Here is an 18,985-nt window from a genome sequence, read left to right on the forward strand (position 1 = left end):
ATATGCTTGAAAGGGTTTAGATTAAATATTAGTAACAGAATAATGTAGCATATGTATTATGATGTTAATATTAGTAAAGGTCTAAAAGAAACCGTAAATGGACAGTTGTTTCCACTCAATTGTTGAGTCTTCCATATACTACCATCCGCTAGTTTGGATTAGAGGTACACCAAACAAGAGATCCCCTCCCCCAATTATATACTCATTGATCCCCTCCCCAAATTATATACTCATTGATCCCCTCCAAGTCAATAAAATATCTAAGGTATATAACATCAACATAGGTCTCACTTTTGTCCACAAAAATGGATGTACCTGCCATAACTAAGAAGTATGACATCAATGCATATGCTTTATGGTATGCCACCCATGCATCATCACCATAGGCGCCCACAGTTATAGCCAAGTGGCCCTCATATAGATCAACCAATAATGAAAACCTAGCATGATATCCTCTTGTGTCATCTAACTCCTGCTGAGTTTTTCTTGGATCAACTTCCAATTAAGTTACCACTATGTTTAGCGCCTCAAGTTTGATGGTCATATAGTAGTTTAATAGTTTTCCTTGGATCGAAAGATGAAGAAGACATGAGACATCATCCAGTTTTATTGAAATCTAACCTATCAGAAGATGAAATCACGACGTCTCTACATGTCATCACTCCACAAAAGCAGACAATAAGCCATTATTAATATAAACATAGATAATCCTGCATATATCGTCCAACCCAAATAGTTGCATGGCATCTTGAAACCATGGCTCATTAGGTTGCACCAACTTTGCAACCTTCAAACCAAGGCTGATACACTTTAACATATCATAATACTGCATTAAAATAAATACATCATCAGACAATTAAAATATAATAACCCAAATGTTTAAAAGAGTAATTAAAAAAATCATACTACCTCTCCGTCCCATATGTGTCTAGCTGCATGGTCTAGATACAGTGGAATTAATGAAAGGTATGAGGGGCCTCCTAGGAAACCCCCTGGGCCATCTAGGGCAGCAGCGATTTTTGGGACATGAGGGGATTCTGGGGCAGCAGCAGACACGTGAATCCAGGAAGAGGATACCAAAGACACGTGAACCCATGAAGACGACCCATTACTAGCTAAATAATTCTCTCCAACAACAAGTCGTGAAGGTATAGCTTTGCCCTATGAATATAAGCATGTTTGGACACTCTACGACGTCTCAATCTTTTTTGGTTGTCAGTCTGCAATCAAACAAGCACAGTAGAGAGATTTTTTCTTCAATCTTTGGACTAAGGGTCCAAATTGTACAATCCAAACCGCATGCAAATCAGAACCAATACCTAATAACAAAGCATGTGAACCCTAAGCTCTTGTGCTCAAAAACTCGATACAAGTAAGTTTAGGAAAAACACACAAAAAAAGTTATATTTCATTTAAGCCTAAATTATCATACATATGTTCTATTAAGGTAATACATGCATGTGAAATCAAAAAAGGAAAGAGAATGAGTAACCTACCAATGCAATAGAGATGGACTTCAAATAAGTGCAATGTAGTGGAGTAGAGATGTGATAAAATTTAATGCAATGGATATAAGTTATGAGAAGGCTTGAAAATAAAGAGAACAAACTCTGTAATCACAGCTCTCAGTATTCTCTATTCTTGCTCTTTTTGCATAAATGAAAATGTGAAGGGAGAGGGAAAAGTGCGAGTTTACTTAAAAAAACATATGGATTTCAATCTCTGGATAAAATCTGAATCTTAGAATCTATATCTTTTTTAAATTGTGTGGTCATAAATCTAATTTGGATGTGATTTGTTAGGCGCGTCCGGATTCCAATCTATGGAGTTTTTTAATATTTAACTTTAAAAGTTATTTCCAATATCAAAATATGGTTTGTATGTTAAATGTGTATGGATTTTAAAATCCGGAATTGAGGGTTATTTTTAAAATTTCGCCAAATTGCGTAAATAACACATGGGGTGTAATGAGTAAACCCTTAAATTTATGAGTTTGATTCGGTATGTAATGCTTTAATTTATTTTTTTCTCTTATATAATTAAAAGGGATTGTTCATTACACCCCGTATATTTCTCAAAAATCCTATAAAAATCTAAAAGAATACTTTTGTAACTGTTGTTAATATTTAACATTTCTTTATGAAATACTAGCAGAATGTTCTGCGGGTAAGTTAACATCTAGCTATCTAAATTTCTCGTGAAATTTATTCAATAATTTTCTACGAATTGTTATTTTGCATCAAACTTCATAGTAACACCAGAAGTCTACCATTTCCTATGAATAATATAGACAATTTTTTTCTACATGTAATTTTATTTGGATGTTATTTTTCGAACACATCTTTTAACCATTTTTTAAATGAAATCATAAGTATAACATGATATAGGATGCGTCCAGAAGTTAACTTCCGGATAAGGTCATTTACAAGTCATTTATAAGATTTAGGAGAAATACTTAAGATGTAATAAACAACCACCTAATTATGAATTACTATATGTCATATTTAAAAAAAATTACTCCAATCCTTTTTTCTTATAAAATAGTTGAACATCTTATTTTTATTCTTTTAAAATCAAAATATCTAAATATTATAAAATACTTGAAAAAATCAAAGTTTTATTATGGCATTGCTTAAAATTTTATAAAATACTTGCAACTTGCGAATATTTTATCAAAACTAAACTACGACATCCTACATAATTAAATCATGATTCCCAAAATGATAAATATTTGTGGTTGATAATGATCATGTTATTTTTAGAGTGATCGATTTTGTGGTTGATAATGACATGTTGTTTTTAAACTGATGGTCGAAATAATAGTGAAAATAATAATTGAAGTAGTGTTTGACAATCATTAATAGTGGCGTAATAACTTTTAAAAGATATATATAATTTAAAATTTATTTTAATAGGCAAGTTTTAATAAAAAGACACTACTTTAAAATTAAATGAAAAATAAATTCAACCTCATTTTTGTCACCGTGTAGAAGTGGGAGCCTAATTCATTATACTTTACCGACCAATTGGTCACTCCTATTTTTTTTAATGTTATATATGAAAATGATAGGAAAACCCCTTATTATAAGATAATTATAGTACTACTACTCGTGAAGTCCAAAATGTCCAATAGTTTATAAATTCTACTAAACTTTGTTTTTGTAAAGATGCCACCAGCACGTACCTTACTCTTTTATTAGATTTTATGGCCATTATATAGGGTGTCATAAGTTCTCCACCCTGTCATATCATTGAAAATTTGTAGTTGAGCACTACAAATCTTTTAGTTTTGAATTAAATAAGATCAGAAAATCCATGAACATGGATCCTCGGTACTCACTTCAACCTCTATGTTATTCTCTCTTTCTCTCATTCATGACGTGTTTGGGTAGAGAGATCAGAAGCAAGAATACAAGAGAAGCTTTTACATTTATAGGAAATAATTCAAAATCATTTTCTTATCTCATTTATTTCAACTCAAACAATCATATATTGTAATACCCCATGTATTGTTCTAAAACATTATCATAAAAAATTTATGGTAAAATATTAAAATTCCATATTGAAATTTTTAAGGAAAGAAAATCCATTTGGCTTTCTAAAATTAATCATCGAAGAAATAATGAGGTAATGTCTTGTTGCGCTATGTTATACTCCAAAATTTATTCTACTTTTATTTTATTTTATCTGACTTAGGCTAACCCTAAATTATTCACTCTAGCCTTCATAGTATATATGTCATCAGATCATTCATCGTTTCTTGTAACAATATCGAACTTATCTGAGGCATCATAAGAAGACATTGCATTTCGTCAGGTCAAGTGGCATTTCATTAGTCAAGTGGTTCAATAGTCAATTTTGAATTAAACATCATTCACTATCACGGATATTCTCATGTTGTTGACTTTTACGGTTTAAGTTGACTATTTCTTATCTATGTTGACTTTTGACTGTTATTGTCTTTTGTTGACTTTTTATAAAATTTGACTATTTCATTTGTCATTAGTTACAAGACCATATCCATGTATTCAACTATATTTAGTTATACTAGTGATTCAAGTAAGTCACTTAATGAACTTCTGAATCATTATATATAATGTTATCGGTGCAGATCTATAGCAGATCTATCATATTATTGTTTTGATTTCTATCAATTTCTTATGCTAATGAAACATTAATGATTTTGCAGTAAAAATGGAAAGAGAGTGTTATTTATATTGTCGGATTAATAAGACATATTTTTTCTAAATTTGCATAGAGCACTCCAATTCTCATAAATCACCTCTATTGTCTAGTATATATTATTTTCTTATATTTCAATCTCTGCATTATTCGTTAAATAGCTTTCAATAGGACTTTTGATATCAGATTTTTTCAGAAGACAGTCCCTAGCAAATTTTAGTTGGCGAACAACAACTCTAATGCCAATTTGATCATCTGGATTGCCTGCAGTGCAGGACATGCCAACTCCCATAATTGCATCCACACACTGAATTTGTAGATTAATGTCTCTAGCAGAGACATCATCGTAAATGAGGGATATCAGCTGAGGGTCAATGACTTGAACAATCTTGTTTTTGAATGTTGATTGCACCTATTTTGTTATGCTCAGGTTTACACTGAGAAGAGCTCTAGTAACATTATCCCAAAACTACATACATCTCATGTTGCCTGTCGCACCACAAAAAATATATGAGCGCATCGCACGCTCGAAGATAAAACAGACTCGCCACCGAACTTTATTTATTTCAAAGGAAAGGGAAAATATCGATAAAATTCAGGTGAAGAGAAAAAAGGTAAGGATGTCGGTTATGCAAGGAGGAGGTATTATCATCCCTCACATCCATTGTACTCAAGAGAAACCATTTTTATTGTTCTTTGCACGAATAAGTGTTGCTATCTAAAGGTTAATTGCAAATAATAAAAGGGAAAAAATAAGTTTATTAATTAAAGTGCTTGCCAAGGATTCGAATCTCGTGTCTACGTATTCTCATGGTGCAATGAGAAAATCAGAGCTTCGTAGTTCATGGTAGAAAATAGGAATGCGTTGGTTGATTGTAGGGAACGGTTATAATCGTAACCTAGAAGTGTGTATACGTTAAGGAACATATCATAACAATTATTTTATGCAAAGAAAGAAAGTTATTTTTGGAAAAAGTTTGTGTGATAAAAGAAAAAAGAAAGAGTTGCTTGAACATGAGTAAAAGAAAAAGAAAGAGAACCTACTTGAATTGAAACATAATTGCTTGAATAGGGAAAGTGGTATTAAGATGTCGTGGAAGTATTATTTGGACCAATGGTTGTGTTTTTTGAAACCATAGATAGGTACGTCTGAACCAAAAGGCGTGGAGTTCACCAATAAATGATATGGCCAATGCAAGATTGTAGGATTTTTCCTAGACCCAGGGATCAAGACCTACAATAAGTGGTTTTCTCCTAAGCATGAAACTTACAAGGAAAACATGCATGAAAGGGGTTTGCCTAAGCATGAGACTAACAAGGCAAGTATGAAATGGTATGTCTAAGCATGAGACTAACAAGACAGACATGCATGAAGAAAGAGTTTGCCTAAGCGTGGAGCTTATAGAGAAAACATAAAAGGAAAAAGGAGTATGCCTAAGCATGATACTAACAAGGCATATATACATGAGCATGATGGGTTTTCCTAAGCATGAGACTAACAAGGAAAATATGGAATGGTCTGTCTAAGCATGAGACTAACAAGATATACATGCATGAATAGAGAGTTATGATTCAAAGATGGGCATTTAACCATGAGGTGATTAACCCAAAGAATGTATGGAAGTCCAAATAATATAGTGTTTGGTCCAAAGGGAAGTGTATTGTTGATGTTGATTCTTGCAGTATGAAGTGTTGTATATGGAGAAGAAGACTTGACAGTTATTCGATTTGAATTGCGCTAAAGTCTATGAATTGAAGCGAAAACTTTGAATAACAGGGGTCTACGACCCGTGTCCAAAGATACTCAGAACAAGGATATGAATAATCCCTCTCATTCTTCTTTGTTGCTTAAGGATCGTGGCGCACAATTCACATCATACCTGACAAGTATTGAAGATTAATCTTTTTGTTGTGCTTGAATATCCAGTGATCTAATCTTGATGTCGAGAGCCTTCAAAGCCTTGAATATGAAGCTTGACTTGGTTTGATAAATCAAGTACAGTGTGAGTGTAAATGACTAATTCACTCAAATGATCAAGGGACTTATGATCATTTGAATGAATAAGAATTTTAATGGGAGCATGTAATGTAATTGTAGACAAGTCTAAGACAAGGTCCAATATGAAGTGCAATTAATTGATTAAGGTTGAATTTGATCAATTAATTAAGGGACAAAGATCATGCTAGAAATATATTAAGCACATGGAATTATGGAAAAGCTATAAGGCATTAAAAATTAAAATTTAATCATGTCAACTCTAATGTCTAAGTAAACATGAAATAAACTTAAAAAGAAATTAGCAATTAAACTTAGTTAAAATATAATCCTAATTAATTAAATTCTAAAAAAAACAAATCCAATTAAAATTAATTTTATCTATTAAAAATATTTATTTAAATGTGTATTCTTAATATTTTTTTATGTGTTTTAAAAATATGATTAAGAAAATTAAAGAAAAATTAGTGAGTCTAAAATCCAATTAATTCCTAATTAAATCTAACACTAATTATGTATTAATCTATTTTAATTAAAAAAATGTGTATTCATAGACATTTGTGTATTTTTTCCATGAATTAAATGAATTAAAAAAAAGAGAAGAAACAAAGAAAAAAACAAGTCAACAAGGGGGTGCAGGTCCAATAGGGGGCGTTGAAAGTAAAAAGGGTCCAAAAAGTCACCAAAACACGATCAATAGTCCAGAAAGGAAGTCAACACATGGAAGAGATATGGTCTGCAAGATGGAAAGGATGAAGATCTGACGGCCTTGATTTTGGTTGCACATTATACATGCATGCATGTGATCAACATTTTTGTGCTTTCTCTATTTTGTCTTATTCACTGGGCAGAACCAGTGACAATGTGCCATGTGGTGTAGAGAGAGAAAGAGAAAAGGAAAAAGGTCAGCAGAATATGTGTCAACATTCTGTACATTATGGGTTTATTACTCATTTCTTCATTATTTCTCTCATGCATTCAAGAGCTTAATCCACTAAAATTTCCAAATCAAATAAACAATATGCAAATAATTATCAACATACTTTATTTTTCACAAGAAATCCAAATATGTGATCGAATTTTGCAAATGAGCCGCGAATTTTGAAGAATCGGGAGAAAAAGTCAAGAACAAAGTGTATAAAAAATCGATTAATTCACATTCATTATAATGACTCGTGAAAAAATAATCACATATTCAGAATCATGACAAAAAATCTCTTTTAATGATATATTCACATGTTATTAATAGTTAATAATTAAAAAATTATTATTTTCAAATTTATGTGTCTTATGCAAAAATAAGTGATTGATCTAATAAGCAATTCCAAAATAGTAGCTTAAATTAATCAACAAGTAAACATCTAATAATTCATGGCAAGAGTGTGGAAGAGATGACAAATTACCGACGGAGTGGAGATTTGCTCTGATGAGTGTTGAAAATCAGAGTGTTGAAGAGAAACCTGAAATACTTCAAGAATAAGTTCCTTTAATCCAATTAACTTTCAAGCTTGATGATTATTTTTATGATGAATGATATATAAGATGAATCTTGAATGTAGAATATTGATTAACAAGCTTGAATTGATGAACTTTGGATGATAATTGTTGATAAATCTTGATGAACTTTAGATGATGATTGTTGATGATAATATATGAATTGTTGATTGATAATTTGCGGAAATTGAATTGTGGTTGTCATACGGTGAACTGACTTGGGGTGTTTTGCTTTTTATCGCAATGTCGCGGATAGCAAGAGTCGCCACCGACTTTTCTTTTATCCAATAAGGAAAGGTGGAAAAGAACAGGAAAGACCTCAATAGATTTTGGGTTCGGGAGGTACATTATACAAAGGGAAGGTGTTAGCACCCTTTGTATCCATGGTTATCCATGGGCTCTTAATTGCTGGATCACTTATCTTTTTGTCTGAAAAAGTGTCGGTGGATTGCTTAAAAATGTTTGAAAGAGAGTTTAACTTTGTAATGATTCTCGTATGAATGTATACAAAGTATTTATCTCGTTTAATTTTGAAAGCGGTTTAGAAAAGGTTTTGAAAAGAGAATTTAACTTTGTAATGATTCTTGTATGAATGTATACAAAGTGGTTATCTCGTTTAGTTTTGAAAGTTGTTTAGAAAAATATGACTCGGTAATGATTCTAGTATGAATGTATACCAAGTGGTGATTTTCTAGGATTTGTAAAGTGTAAAGTGTGAGGGGTGGAAAATGTTTTAGGTTATGATCCAGTAATTGAGAGTTATACCTTCCTAAGGTCGTTATGGGCATTTCCTATCCTTATGAGGGTAAAACTGTCCTTACTATTGAGAAGTAAGTAATTTTACCCTTTGGATGTTTAAGGGTCACCGTAGGGTCATCGATAGGTCATTGAAGGCAACAGTTGTAAGGATACCTTAGCATTCGAAGGGACGATCATCATTTAACCGTAGGCTACACCGAAGGGTCATCGGGGGACAAAATCGTATTTTCGAAGGCAACATCCGAGGGACCATGATTTATTTTATGATGATTTAACCGAAGGGTCTTTGCTAAGTGTATCCCTACATTCGCGGGGCATGACCGTAATACCGTGTTATCGTAAGGCAAAAGAGAGGTCCAAGATCACATATTTAAAAGCCATATTTTAAAGTTAATTAGGTAATTAGGATGAATCTCCACATTAAAATTAATACATTAAAATTAATACATTAAAATTAACACATTAAAATTAATCAAGTAATTTAGGGCGAATCTCCACAAGGTATCCCACAAATAAAGTGGAAGACCTAACGGCAATCTTTTCCTGGGCCATATGAACCTTTGCAAAATTCAACAAACGGGTTAGCATACCAAAGCAGGGTGTAATCGAGGAGTTGCACCAAAGCAGTAATAGTATCAGGTAAACAAAGCATGGTTATAATAAAACAGGTCAGAAGGGCAAAGATCAAAACAGAACGAAAAAACAGCGGCATCCATTACAACAATTCAAGGTATCCAGGCATACTTAAGTCTACATACAGAACCTCAAATATATTTATGAATTCAATTATAATATCACATGGGAATTCGGAACGTAAAGCGGCGATAGTAACGCAAACCTGTTTGCAATTGAATTGTAACCTTGAATTGGCACTCTTAGGGTTGATGCCGGATTGAGTTGAGCGGTGCCGCCGGCTTTTCCTTCAGGGCTTCCTTTAAACAACAAATTAAAACGAAGGAAATAAACTAGATCCTAACGTAAGGTTAGATTCGGTAAAAAGGTGCGCAATAGTTTCCATTGCAGAAACTATTGTGCGAAAAGAATTAACTAAATGCTAAAAAGGAAATGGGAAATTGCAAGGGGAGCAGTGTAATCAACAATGACTAAGCTACTGGAAAAGAAACTATGCAAAAGCAAAAACGGCAAAAGAAAAAAAATGTGGAAAAGCCTCCCCTTTTTAGGTTTTCTTCGTGGCTATTTATATATGCTTCAGTAACCCGTTGCCAAAAGGTCTTCAACGTGCGCGTGGATATAGGGCCCAACATTCCTCAAGTCTCTTCAAGTCTCTGAGGCGTTACTGGCGCCCAAAAAGTAGGGGAATGGTGTGACGTTCGTCACACCATGTGTGACGTCCGTCACAGGGATGCGCAAGGCGTGACGCTCGTCACAGCCTCTGTGACGCTCGTCACAGGTGCAATACCCGAGTTCTTGTATTTTGGGCTGGGCCTTGCTATTTGGTTCGTTTTTCCTCCTTTTTGCACCTCTTTTCCTCCAATTCTACTTGTGTTTCCAAATAAGCCACCTGAGACAAATAGGAAGAAAAATACCGCGTAATATCCAATAATATAAAGTGACCTGAAATAAATGATGATAAAATTTAATTGAATTAAGCCTTAAAATATGATATAATTTCATGTTATCACTAGGCGAGCGTGTAGCGAACAGGCCAGTTTGGGCCATTTTCATTCGTGAGCTGAGCCTTCGTTCCTTTAAGATCAGTGCCGTAAAAATGGGTCGGAGTGCCCTGAAAAACGTCTTGAAATATTAATGGGCAAATTTTGGGGTATGACAGTGGTTAAGTTCCACCATTTTAGAACTTCAATGTGAAGTTCTAAATGGTGATGAAGATGAACTTTGGTGATGGTGAGGGAGAAGATGAATTGAGAGAGAGAATTTGAGAAGAAAAAATGGTGGGAAAGTAATGGTTAATTGTGAATTTTCTAAGTTAGGTTAGTTAAGGCCAAAATTATGAAAAATGACATGTTTATATAGACTTTGTAAATGAATGATCACCATTGAATTGTGATCCAAATAATAGGTTTACCAATTGTTAGAAATTAATTTAATCCTTAGTTCCAGATCACCAATTTCAACCCTTGGATTAATTCTTAAGAATGGTTAGGATTGAATGAAAAAATGGAAGTTAGGATTTGTGTTTGTTTGGAAGTTATTTGTGTTAGTTTAATGGTTATGGTAGTTAAAGGTTAATTGGGTAATAGAATGGTTGTGAAGAATGAGGTAGTTAGAGACCAATGATGTTTGAGTTTAGCAAAAATATCAAGTTGGAATGTAGGGCAAATGATCACTAGTAATTAACTTGAATTTGAATGCTTTTGCCTTGATTGTTCTACCACTTTTGGCTTAAATTTTTAGTGAATCATCTCATGATTTTAAGTGCTTTTGGGAAGTAATTTTGTGTTGAAAATAAGCACTTTTGAATGGTGTAAACTCAAGAATCAAATTCTGAATTTTCGGGCTTGAAACAATGTGAAAATTAACATTTGACATAATCATGACACAAGTTATTTGTGATGAATAATGATGAATCTATTGATCACATGCTTATAGAATAGGTCTAGGAAAATTCAGAAGTCAAAACCGAGTCAATGGTCGAAAGTTGAATAAAATTCAACAGTTGACCAGAAAGTCAATTGTTTGACCAAAAAGTCAACTATACAAAAAAGAGTGTAATTTTTTACCCTTTTTCCTTGTAATCCATTCTTTTTTAATTGTATCTCAAGAAATATGCATTGTACCATTCCAAAAAATGAATGAAATCTTTCTTTTATTTCAACTTTGCCTTTTTCTTTGAATCTAAGCAATAATTTGAATTAAGTAATAATCATTACAATCTCCCAGCTAACCATGAAAAGAGATGATCTGCACCACAAGTAATATGAGAAATAAATCCAAACAATTACCACATAATATCCTCCTCGAAAAATCCATTTAAACTAAATAAATCCATTATTGTCGAACATTTGGCATAAATTTGTTATAATATACAAATGCCGATGAATGACCTAAATGCATGATCACATAGACAAATCTATGCAAATGAACAAAACCATAATCCAGGTGAATTGAATGAGGAGGTGCTAATATTACCTTTTCAGTACTAGTCTGCGTTGATTATTAACACTCGTTTGTGTTGACATTCTCTTTTCAATACTCGTTTGTATTGATTTCCAACACTCGTCCATGTTGACATTCTCTTTTCAATACTCGTCCATATTGATTTCCAACACTCGTTCGTGTTGAGACTCTCTTTTCAATACTCGTCCATGTTGACACTCTTTTTTCAGTACTCGTCTGTATTAATTTCCAACACTCGTCTATGTTGACATTACCTTTTCAATACTTGTCTGTATTGATTTTCAACACTCGATCATGTTGACATTTCCTTTTCAATGCTCGTCCGTATTGACTTCTAACTCCCTTCCGTGTTGATATTCTCTTTTCAATACTCGTCCGTTTTGATTTCTAACACTCGTCTGTGTTGACACTCTCTTCTAAGTACTCGTCTGTATTGATTTCCAACACACGTTTATGTTGACATTCTCTTTCCAAATCTAGTATATATTGATTTCCAACACTCATCCATGTTGAACTCTCTTTTTAATACTCGTCCGTATTGATTTCCATCACTCGATAATGCTAATCTTACCCTTTCAATACTTGTTTGTATTGACTTATGACACTCGTCTGTGTTAATCAATTTCCAACGCTCGTCTGTGTCGATCTATTTCACCAATAGAACGTTTTAGTCAATCCTCAGTAGAGTCGTCAACTATCATACTGTGAAAAATACCTGAGCGCATCACACGCTCGTAGATACAACAGAGTCTCTACCAAACTTTATTTATTCCAAAGGAAAGGGAAAATATCGATAAAACCCAAGGGAGGAGAAATGTGTAAGGAAGTTGGTTATACAAGGGGAATGTATTAACACCCCTTACATCCATTATACTCAACAAGAACCATTTTGATTGTTCTTTTCACGGATGAGTGTTATTATTGAAAGGTTACTTGCAATTGGTTTTAATTAAGGGGAAAATAGTTTATTAATTAATGTGCTCGCCAAGGATTCAAACCCTTGTACCTACATATTCTCATAGTGCAATGAGAGAATAAAAGTTATGTAGTTCATGGTAGAAAATTACGTATTTGTTGGTTGTTTTTAGGAAACGATGTTATAATCATATCCTAGAAGTGCTTTGACGTTAACTAATTTGATCCAAGTTTGGATGCTTTAAGCTTTTAGTCTGACTGTTAAGGAATGTATTATAATTTCTCATTCATGAAGGAGATTGTTTTTTGGTAAATGAATTGAAAAAGTTTATGAATAAGGTGAAGGTGTCATTAAGTTGGTATTTGTACCAAGATTGTATTGTTTAAACCCATAGTGAGGTGTCTGGACCAGGAGTGTGATAATTAACTTGATTTTGGACGCTTTTGTCTTGATTTTTTTTACCACTCTTGGCTTGAATTTTTAGTGAATCATCCCATGACTTTAAGTGATTTTGTATTGAAAATAAGCACTTTTGAGTGGTGTAAATTCATGGGTCAAATTCTGAATTTTTGGGCTTGAAACAATGTTGAAAAAATAAACCATGGAAGTGAAGCTTTATGGAAGATGAAATTTGTTGGAAATTAGCACTTGACATAATCATTACACAATTTATTTGGGTTGAATGATGGTGAATCCCTTGATCAAATGCTTGTAGAATAGGTCTAGGAAAATTTAGAAGTCAAAACCGAGTCAATGGTCGACAGTTGAACAAAAGTCAACAATTTACCAAAAAGTCAACTATTTGACCAAAAAGTTAATTGTACCAAAAATATGTAATTTTTTCTCTCTTTCATTGTAATACATTCTTTTGATTTGTATCTCTAAAAATATTCATTGTACCGTGAATTTCCAATAAATGAATGAAATCTTCCTTTTATTTCAACTTTGTCTTTTTCTTTGAATTCTAGCAATCATCTGAATTAAGTAACAATCATTCCAATCTCCCAGCTAATCATGAAAAGAAATGATCCATACCACAAGTAATATGAGAAATAAACATGAATAATTACCACATAATATCCTCCTTAAAATATCCATTTAAATTAAATAAATCCATTATTGTCGAACCTTTGGTCTAAATTTGGTATAATATGCAAATACAGATGAATGACATAAATGCATGATCACATAGACAAATGTATGCAAATGAATAAAACCATAAGCCATGCGAATTGAATGAGGAGGTGTTAATATTACCTTTTCAGTACTCATCTGTATTGATTTCTAACACTCGTCTGTGTTGACATTCTTTTTTCAATACTCGTCTGTATTGATTTCTAACACTCGTCTGTGTTGACATTCTCTTTCTAATACTTGTCAGTATTGATTTCCAACACTCATTCGTGTTGACACTCTCTTTTCAGTACTCGTATGTATTTATTTCCAACACTCGTCCATGTTGACACTCTCTTTTCAGTACTCGTCCGTATTGATTTCTAACAGTCGTCTGTGTTGACATTACCTTTTTAATACTCGTCTGTATTGATTTCCAATACTTGTCCGTATTGACTTCTAATACTCGTCCATGTTGATATTCTCTTTTCAATACTCGTCCGTTTTGATTTCCAGCACTTGTTCGTGTTGACACTCTTTTCTTAGTACTCGTCCGTATTGATTTCTAACACTCGTATGTGTTGAAATTTTCTTTTCAATACTAGTATGTATTGATTTTCAACACTAGTCCGTGTTGACACTCTTTTTTCAATACTCATCCATATTGATTTCCTACAGTCACTCATGCTAATCTTACCCTTCTAATACTCGTCTGTATTGACTTTTGACACTCCTTTGTGTTAATAAATTTCCAACGCTCGTATGTGTCAATCTATTTCCTCAACAAAACATTTCAGTCAATCCCTACCAGAGTTGTTAGTTGTCGCACCGCAAAAAAATACATGAGTCTATCGCACGCTCGAAGATACAACATAGTCGCCATGGAACTTAATTTATTCAGAAGAAAAATGAAAATATCGATAAAATCCAAGGGAGGAGAAATGGGTAAGGAAGTCGGTTATACAAGGGAAAAGTATTAGTACCCCTCACATTCATTGTACTCAACGGAAACCGCTTTGATTGTTCTTTGCGCGGATGGATGTTATTATTGAAAGGTTGCTTGCGATTGATTTTAATTAAGAGGAAAATAGTTTATCAATTAATGTGCTCACAAAGGATTCAAACTCTTGTGTCTACATATTCTCATAGTGCAATTAGAAAATATGAGTCCCGTAGTTATTTTGGCATATAAATTTGAAAAACATGGTTATTTAAAAAAAACTCAATAATTGATGTGATAAAAAGTACATTTTATTGGTAATTGTTTTTTATTTTCAATTTTATATCTTAAGATGATAGGGAATACGTTAACACATTTCATTGTTATTTTATTGTTAATTGTTTTTTATTTTCAAATTTATGCGATCTTGCAATGATAGAGAGTACATTAACACATTTCAAATTTCTGTGATCTTGCAGTGACCAAGAATACGTTAACACATTTCAAATTTATGTGATCTTGCAATGATAGGGAGTATGTTAACACATTTCATGCTAACCAGTGCTCCTGGACACTCGTTAAGAGTTTCAAATAAAGAAATTATTATATGTTCAATGCATTTAATATGCACAATATCTACTTTTAATATATAAAAATTAACTACTACCAAATTTACGTCATAACCTAATTAAAATTAATAAATCATGGTTATTCAAGTCTCTAATTGTCTTTTTGCATTATTGGTATTTGTTAATCTAATGTTAATAATTATTACATTGTATCTCTATTTTAAAGGAAAATATATTAATTATTATGAACCCAACTTTAGTAGGTGTGGAGACACAATTTCATATACCAATAAACTCTTTCATATTCGTTAGTAAACACATTGTATCCCTTTCAATTACAAATACCAATAAACACAATTTCATCTTTCCAAAGACACTTTTTACGGTTTCTTTTATTCTTTCAATGTATTTCACTATTTCCATTAACTCTAAATCTCCTTGATTCTCCCATAATAATCAATTTTCAGCCGTCAGTGCATTGGTGTGGCGGAGTTTCAAATTCAAAAGGAGAAAATGTATGTGTTTTCTTTTCTTCATCTACGCATCTCATCATTTTTTACAAAATCAAAAATCGAATAGTATATAGCTTTGCAAATCATTTTAGGTTGATTACAATCATTTCGTTTCAATTTCAATTTCAGTTGATTTGTTCATCCATCAGCGCATTTGTGTGTCAGAGTTGCAAAGGAGAAAAGGTAAGATTTTTTATTTTTTTTCATCTATCAATCTCATCTTTTTTACAAAGTCGAAAATTATATATATATATATATATATATATATATATATATATATATATATATATATATATATATATATATATATATATATATATATATATATATATATATATATATATATATATATATATATATATATATATATATATATATATATATATATATATATATATATATATATATATTTGCGAATGGATTTTGATTTAGCGTGTTGCTTTTAGTTTCTATTGATTAAGATTATAGGAATTTCTTCCTTTTCAATTCCAATTATTTTGTTCGTACATGAATACCTTCCTTTTTAGAAGATATATATTTTTTACAAATATAATTTATGTAACATTACAATATTTCTATTTGATTTAAGGTCTCATTCTATTCTCATGGGTGCTTTGAGTCAACTCAATTTAATTTCTCGGCTTTCTTCCATTCACATTTATGTCAATTCTGTTTGAATCACGGTAAACAAACAAATCATTATTGATTTATCAAAAAAAAACTATTTTCATAAGTACTATGCATTCTCTATATCTTCTTAAACAAATCCAGAAAATCCATTTTCATAAATATTGTGCATTCTCTATTTTACTCCAAAATTCATCTCAAATAACCAAATGAATTTCATTTAATTCTTTTTCCTTCTTTATTTACACTATTTTCATCCCCGAATTTTGATTCTAACCCATTATTTTTCCTCTATCTCAATTTAAAATTTCAATTTAAAGTGAGCATGGTGACAATGGCAAGTTATAATGTTCCTGATTTTGATTCCATATATTTCAACTTTGTTGATTTTGGAGATTTCTTATTTTGACTTTTGATTTCATCTATTTCGGTTAAGTTCTAATTATTGTGTTCTATAGATCTATTTCAATTGCTATCTATTTCGATGTTGCATTATCGATTTTGGTGGTTTTGTATAAAGTTTTTTCGCTTTTATGTTTTGAATTTTATGTTTCATCTTTGGTGATTTTTTATTTTCATTTATTTTAAAATTAGTTATGTATCTATTTTATGGATTTAAATAAGAGCTACTTATGTGAATTTTAACTTTGATCCATTTGGTTTTGGTGTTTCACTAAAAACAGGCTAATGAAGATTTTTTTGACTAATGTTGGCTTAATTTAAAAAATATATATTTATTGTTGGTGATATATGATGTTGGTGTTGGGGAGTCCAGAAGAGTCGGGAACAACAGTGTGACTAATGCTTCAGGACCACAAGAGAGGGAAACACCACATCTCAACCCAAAACCTTAAGGTGTTGGGTAAATGAGCCATCTCTCTTATAAATACAACATTCTACTTATTCATATGCAATGTGGTACTTTAACCACTAACACTTGCATTCAACATTCTCCCCCACAAGTGTGATCCCCCTACATCCTATAACAGGATCCAACATCGGATCCAGCTCCCACTCCCCCACAAAGTTGAACCACGACTCTAATACCTATTTGTTAGTGTAGAGCTCCGGTTAGATTCTTGATCGTGTTTTCAAGAATCACACGTCAGAGATCTTCGATTGTTGTTGATCAATCGCTGCAAAGATGAGTAGTAACAGAAACTTACCAAAATCTCTTCCAACTCTTGATGGCAAGAATTAGCTTCGATAGAGAAAATAGATGCAATCTCTATTTGGATTTTATGAAACTCTAGAAGTGGTTACTAATGGTGTTTCTGCGGTTGGTGAAGATGCAACCGACACATAGAGAACCGCTCACAAAGATGCAAAGAAGAAGGATTGCAAGACGGCGTTTTACACCCAATCGGCAGTTGATGCGACTAATTTCGATAGAATCACTCATGCTGAATTGGGGAAGGAGGCATGTGGTATCCTTGTCAAGTACTATGAAGGATGCGAGAAAGTCAAGGTTGTCAAGTTGTAAACTTTGCAACGACAATATAAATTGTTGTCGATGGGAGAAGACAAAAAGAGTACAGGCTATCTGTCGAAGGTGCAAAAACTCGTCCATCTCATGAAGGATTGTAGTGAAACCCTAACTGAAAAGATGATAGTTGAGAAGGTCACGTGTATGTTGATCTTTCACTTTGATCATGTTCTCATAGCTATTCAAGAATCCAACAAGCTTGAAACCCTAAAACTAGAAGAATTGGTTGGTTCGTTGAAGGCGCACGAGATTAGGATTGTCGAAAGGAAATGAGTTCAAGACTTGATACAAGCACTACAAGCTCAGTCATGGAAGAAGAATGGTGGTTCCAACAAGTTCAAAGGCAAAATCGACAAGACTCGTGGCAAGAAGTCTTGGTCGAATCCTCACAAGAATAAGGTTGATGATAGAGCTTTTGAATCCTCGAAAAGAGGAGAAGGAAATCCCTATAAAAAAGATAAAGAAGAGAAAAAAGGTGTGCAGTGATATAATTGTGAAAAGTGTGGTCACTTGGCCCAACATTGTTTATACATGGAAGGAAATGGATAAAAATGATATAGTGGTTATGGATGCAGTTGCAAATGACCATGTCAAATCCAAGATCTGGTTCCTCGACTCAGGTTGCTCGAGTCACATGACTGGTCGAAAAGCATGGTTAGTAGATTTCGACGAGTCCAAGAAGAGCAAGGTCAAACTTGCTGATAATAACTTGTTACAAGCTGAAGGTACTGACAACATAGTTATTCAAAGGAGTAATGGAGCGAAAGCCTTGATCAAAGACATACTTTATGTCCCTAGAATGAAGTGCAATCTGCTAAGTGTTGGACAACTAGTCGAAAAAGGGGTTCTTAGTAGTTATGAAAGATGGACCCTTAGATATTTTTGACATCCAGAATAACCTGGTCTTGAAATCTATTTTGTTGAAGAATATAACATTTAAGACCATGATCAGTTCGACTTAGGTACAATGTCTGAAAACAATTATCGACCATCAAAATAGTTGGTTATGGCATTTGAGGTTTGGCCATCTAAATTTTAGGTCATTCAATCAACTGATCACTTAAGATATGGTAATTGGTATACCAAGTCTTGAGATTCCCGACAAATTTTGTGAAGGTTGTCTAGTTGTAAAGCAGTCAAGGAAGTCTTTCATTTCGATTATTCCAATGAGATCCTCCTGCAAACTCGAAGTTGTACATTCAGACGTATGTGGTCTTTTTGAAGAGCACACAATTGGTGGAAACAAGTATTTTGTTTCGTTTTTCGATGGGTTTAGTCGAAAGATATGAATCTAT

The 18,985-nt window shown here is 32.7% G+C and overlaps 1 protein-coding gene across 1 annotated transcript; it reads left to right on the forward strand.

Annotated features, from left to right (window-relative positions):
* Window positions 1-18,009: 18,009 nt before the first annotated feature.
* LOC127110544 (uncharacterized) lies at window positions 18,010-18,576 on the forward strand. The gene has a single exon (XM_051046121.1). The coding sequence runs from the start codon at window positions 18,010-18,012 to the stop codon at window positions 18,574-18,576; it is 567 nt and encodes a 188-aa protein (XP_050902078.1).
* The last annotated feature ends 409 nt before the right edge of the window (window positions 18,577-18,985 follow it).

This window comes from Lathyrus oleraceus, unplaced genomic scaffold, assembly GCF_024323335.1.
Source record: "Lathyrus oleraceus cultivar Zhongwan6 unplaced genomic scaffold, CAAS_Psat_ZW6_1.0 chrUn0001, whole genome shotgun sequence".
Classification (NCBI taxonomy): Eukaryota; Viridiplantae; Streptophyta; class Magnoliopsida; order Fabales; family Fabaceae; genus Lathyrus; species Lathyrus oleraceus.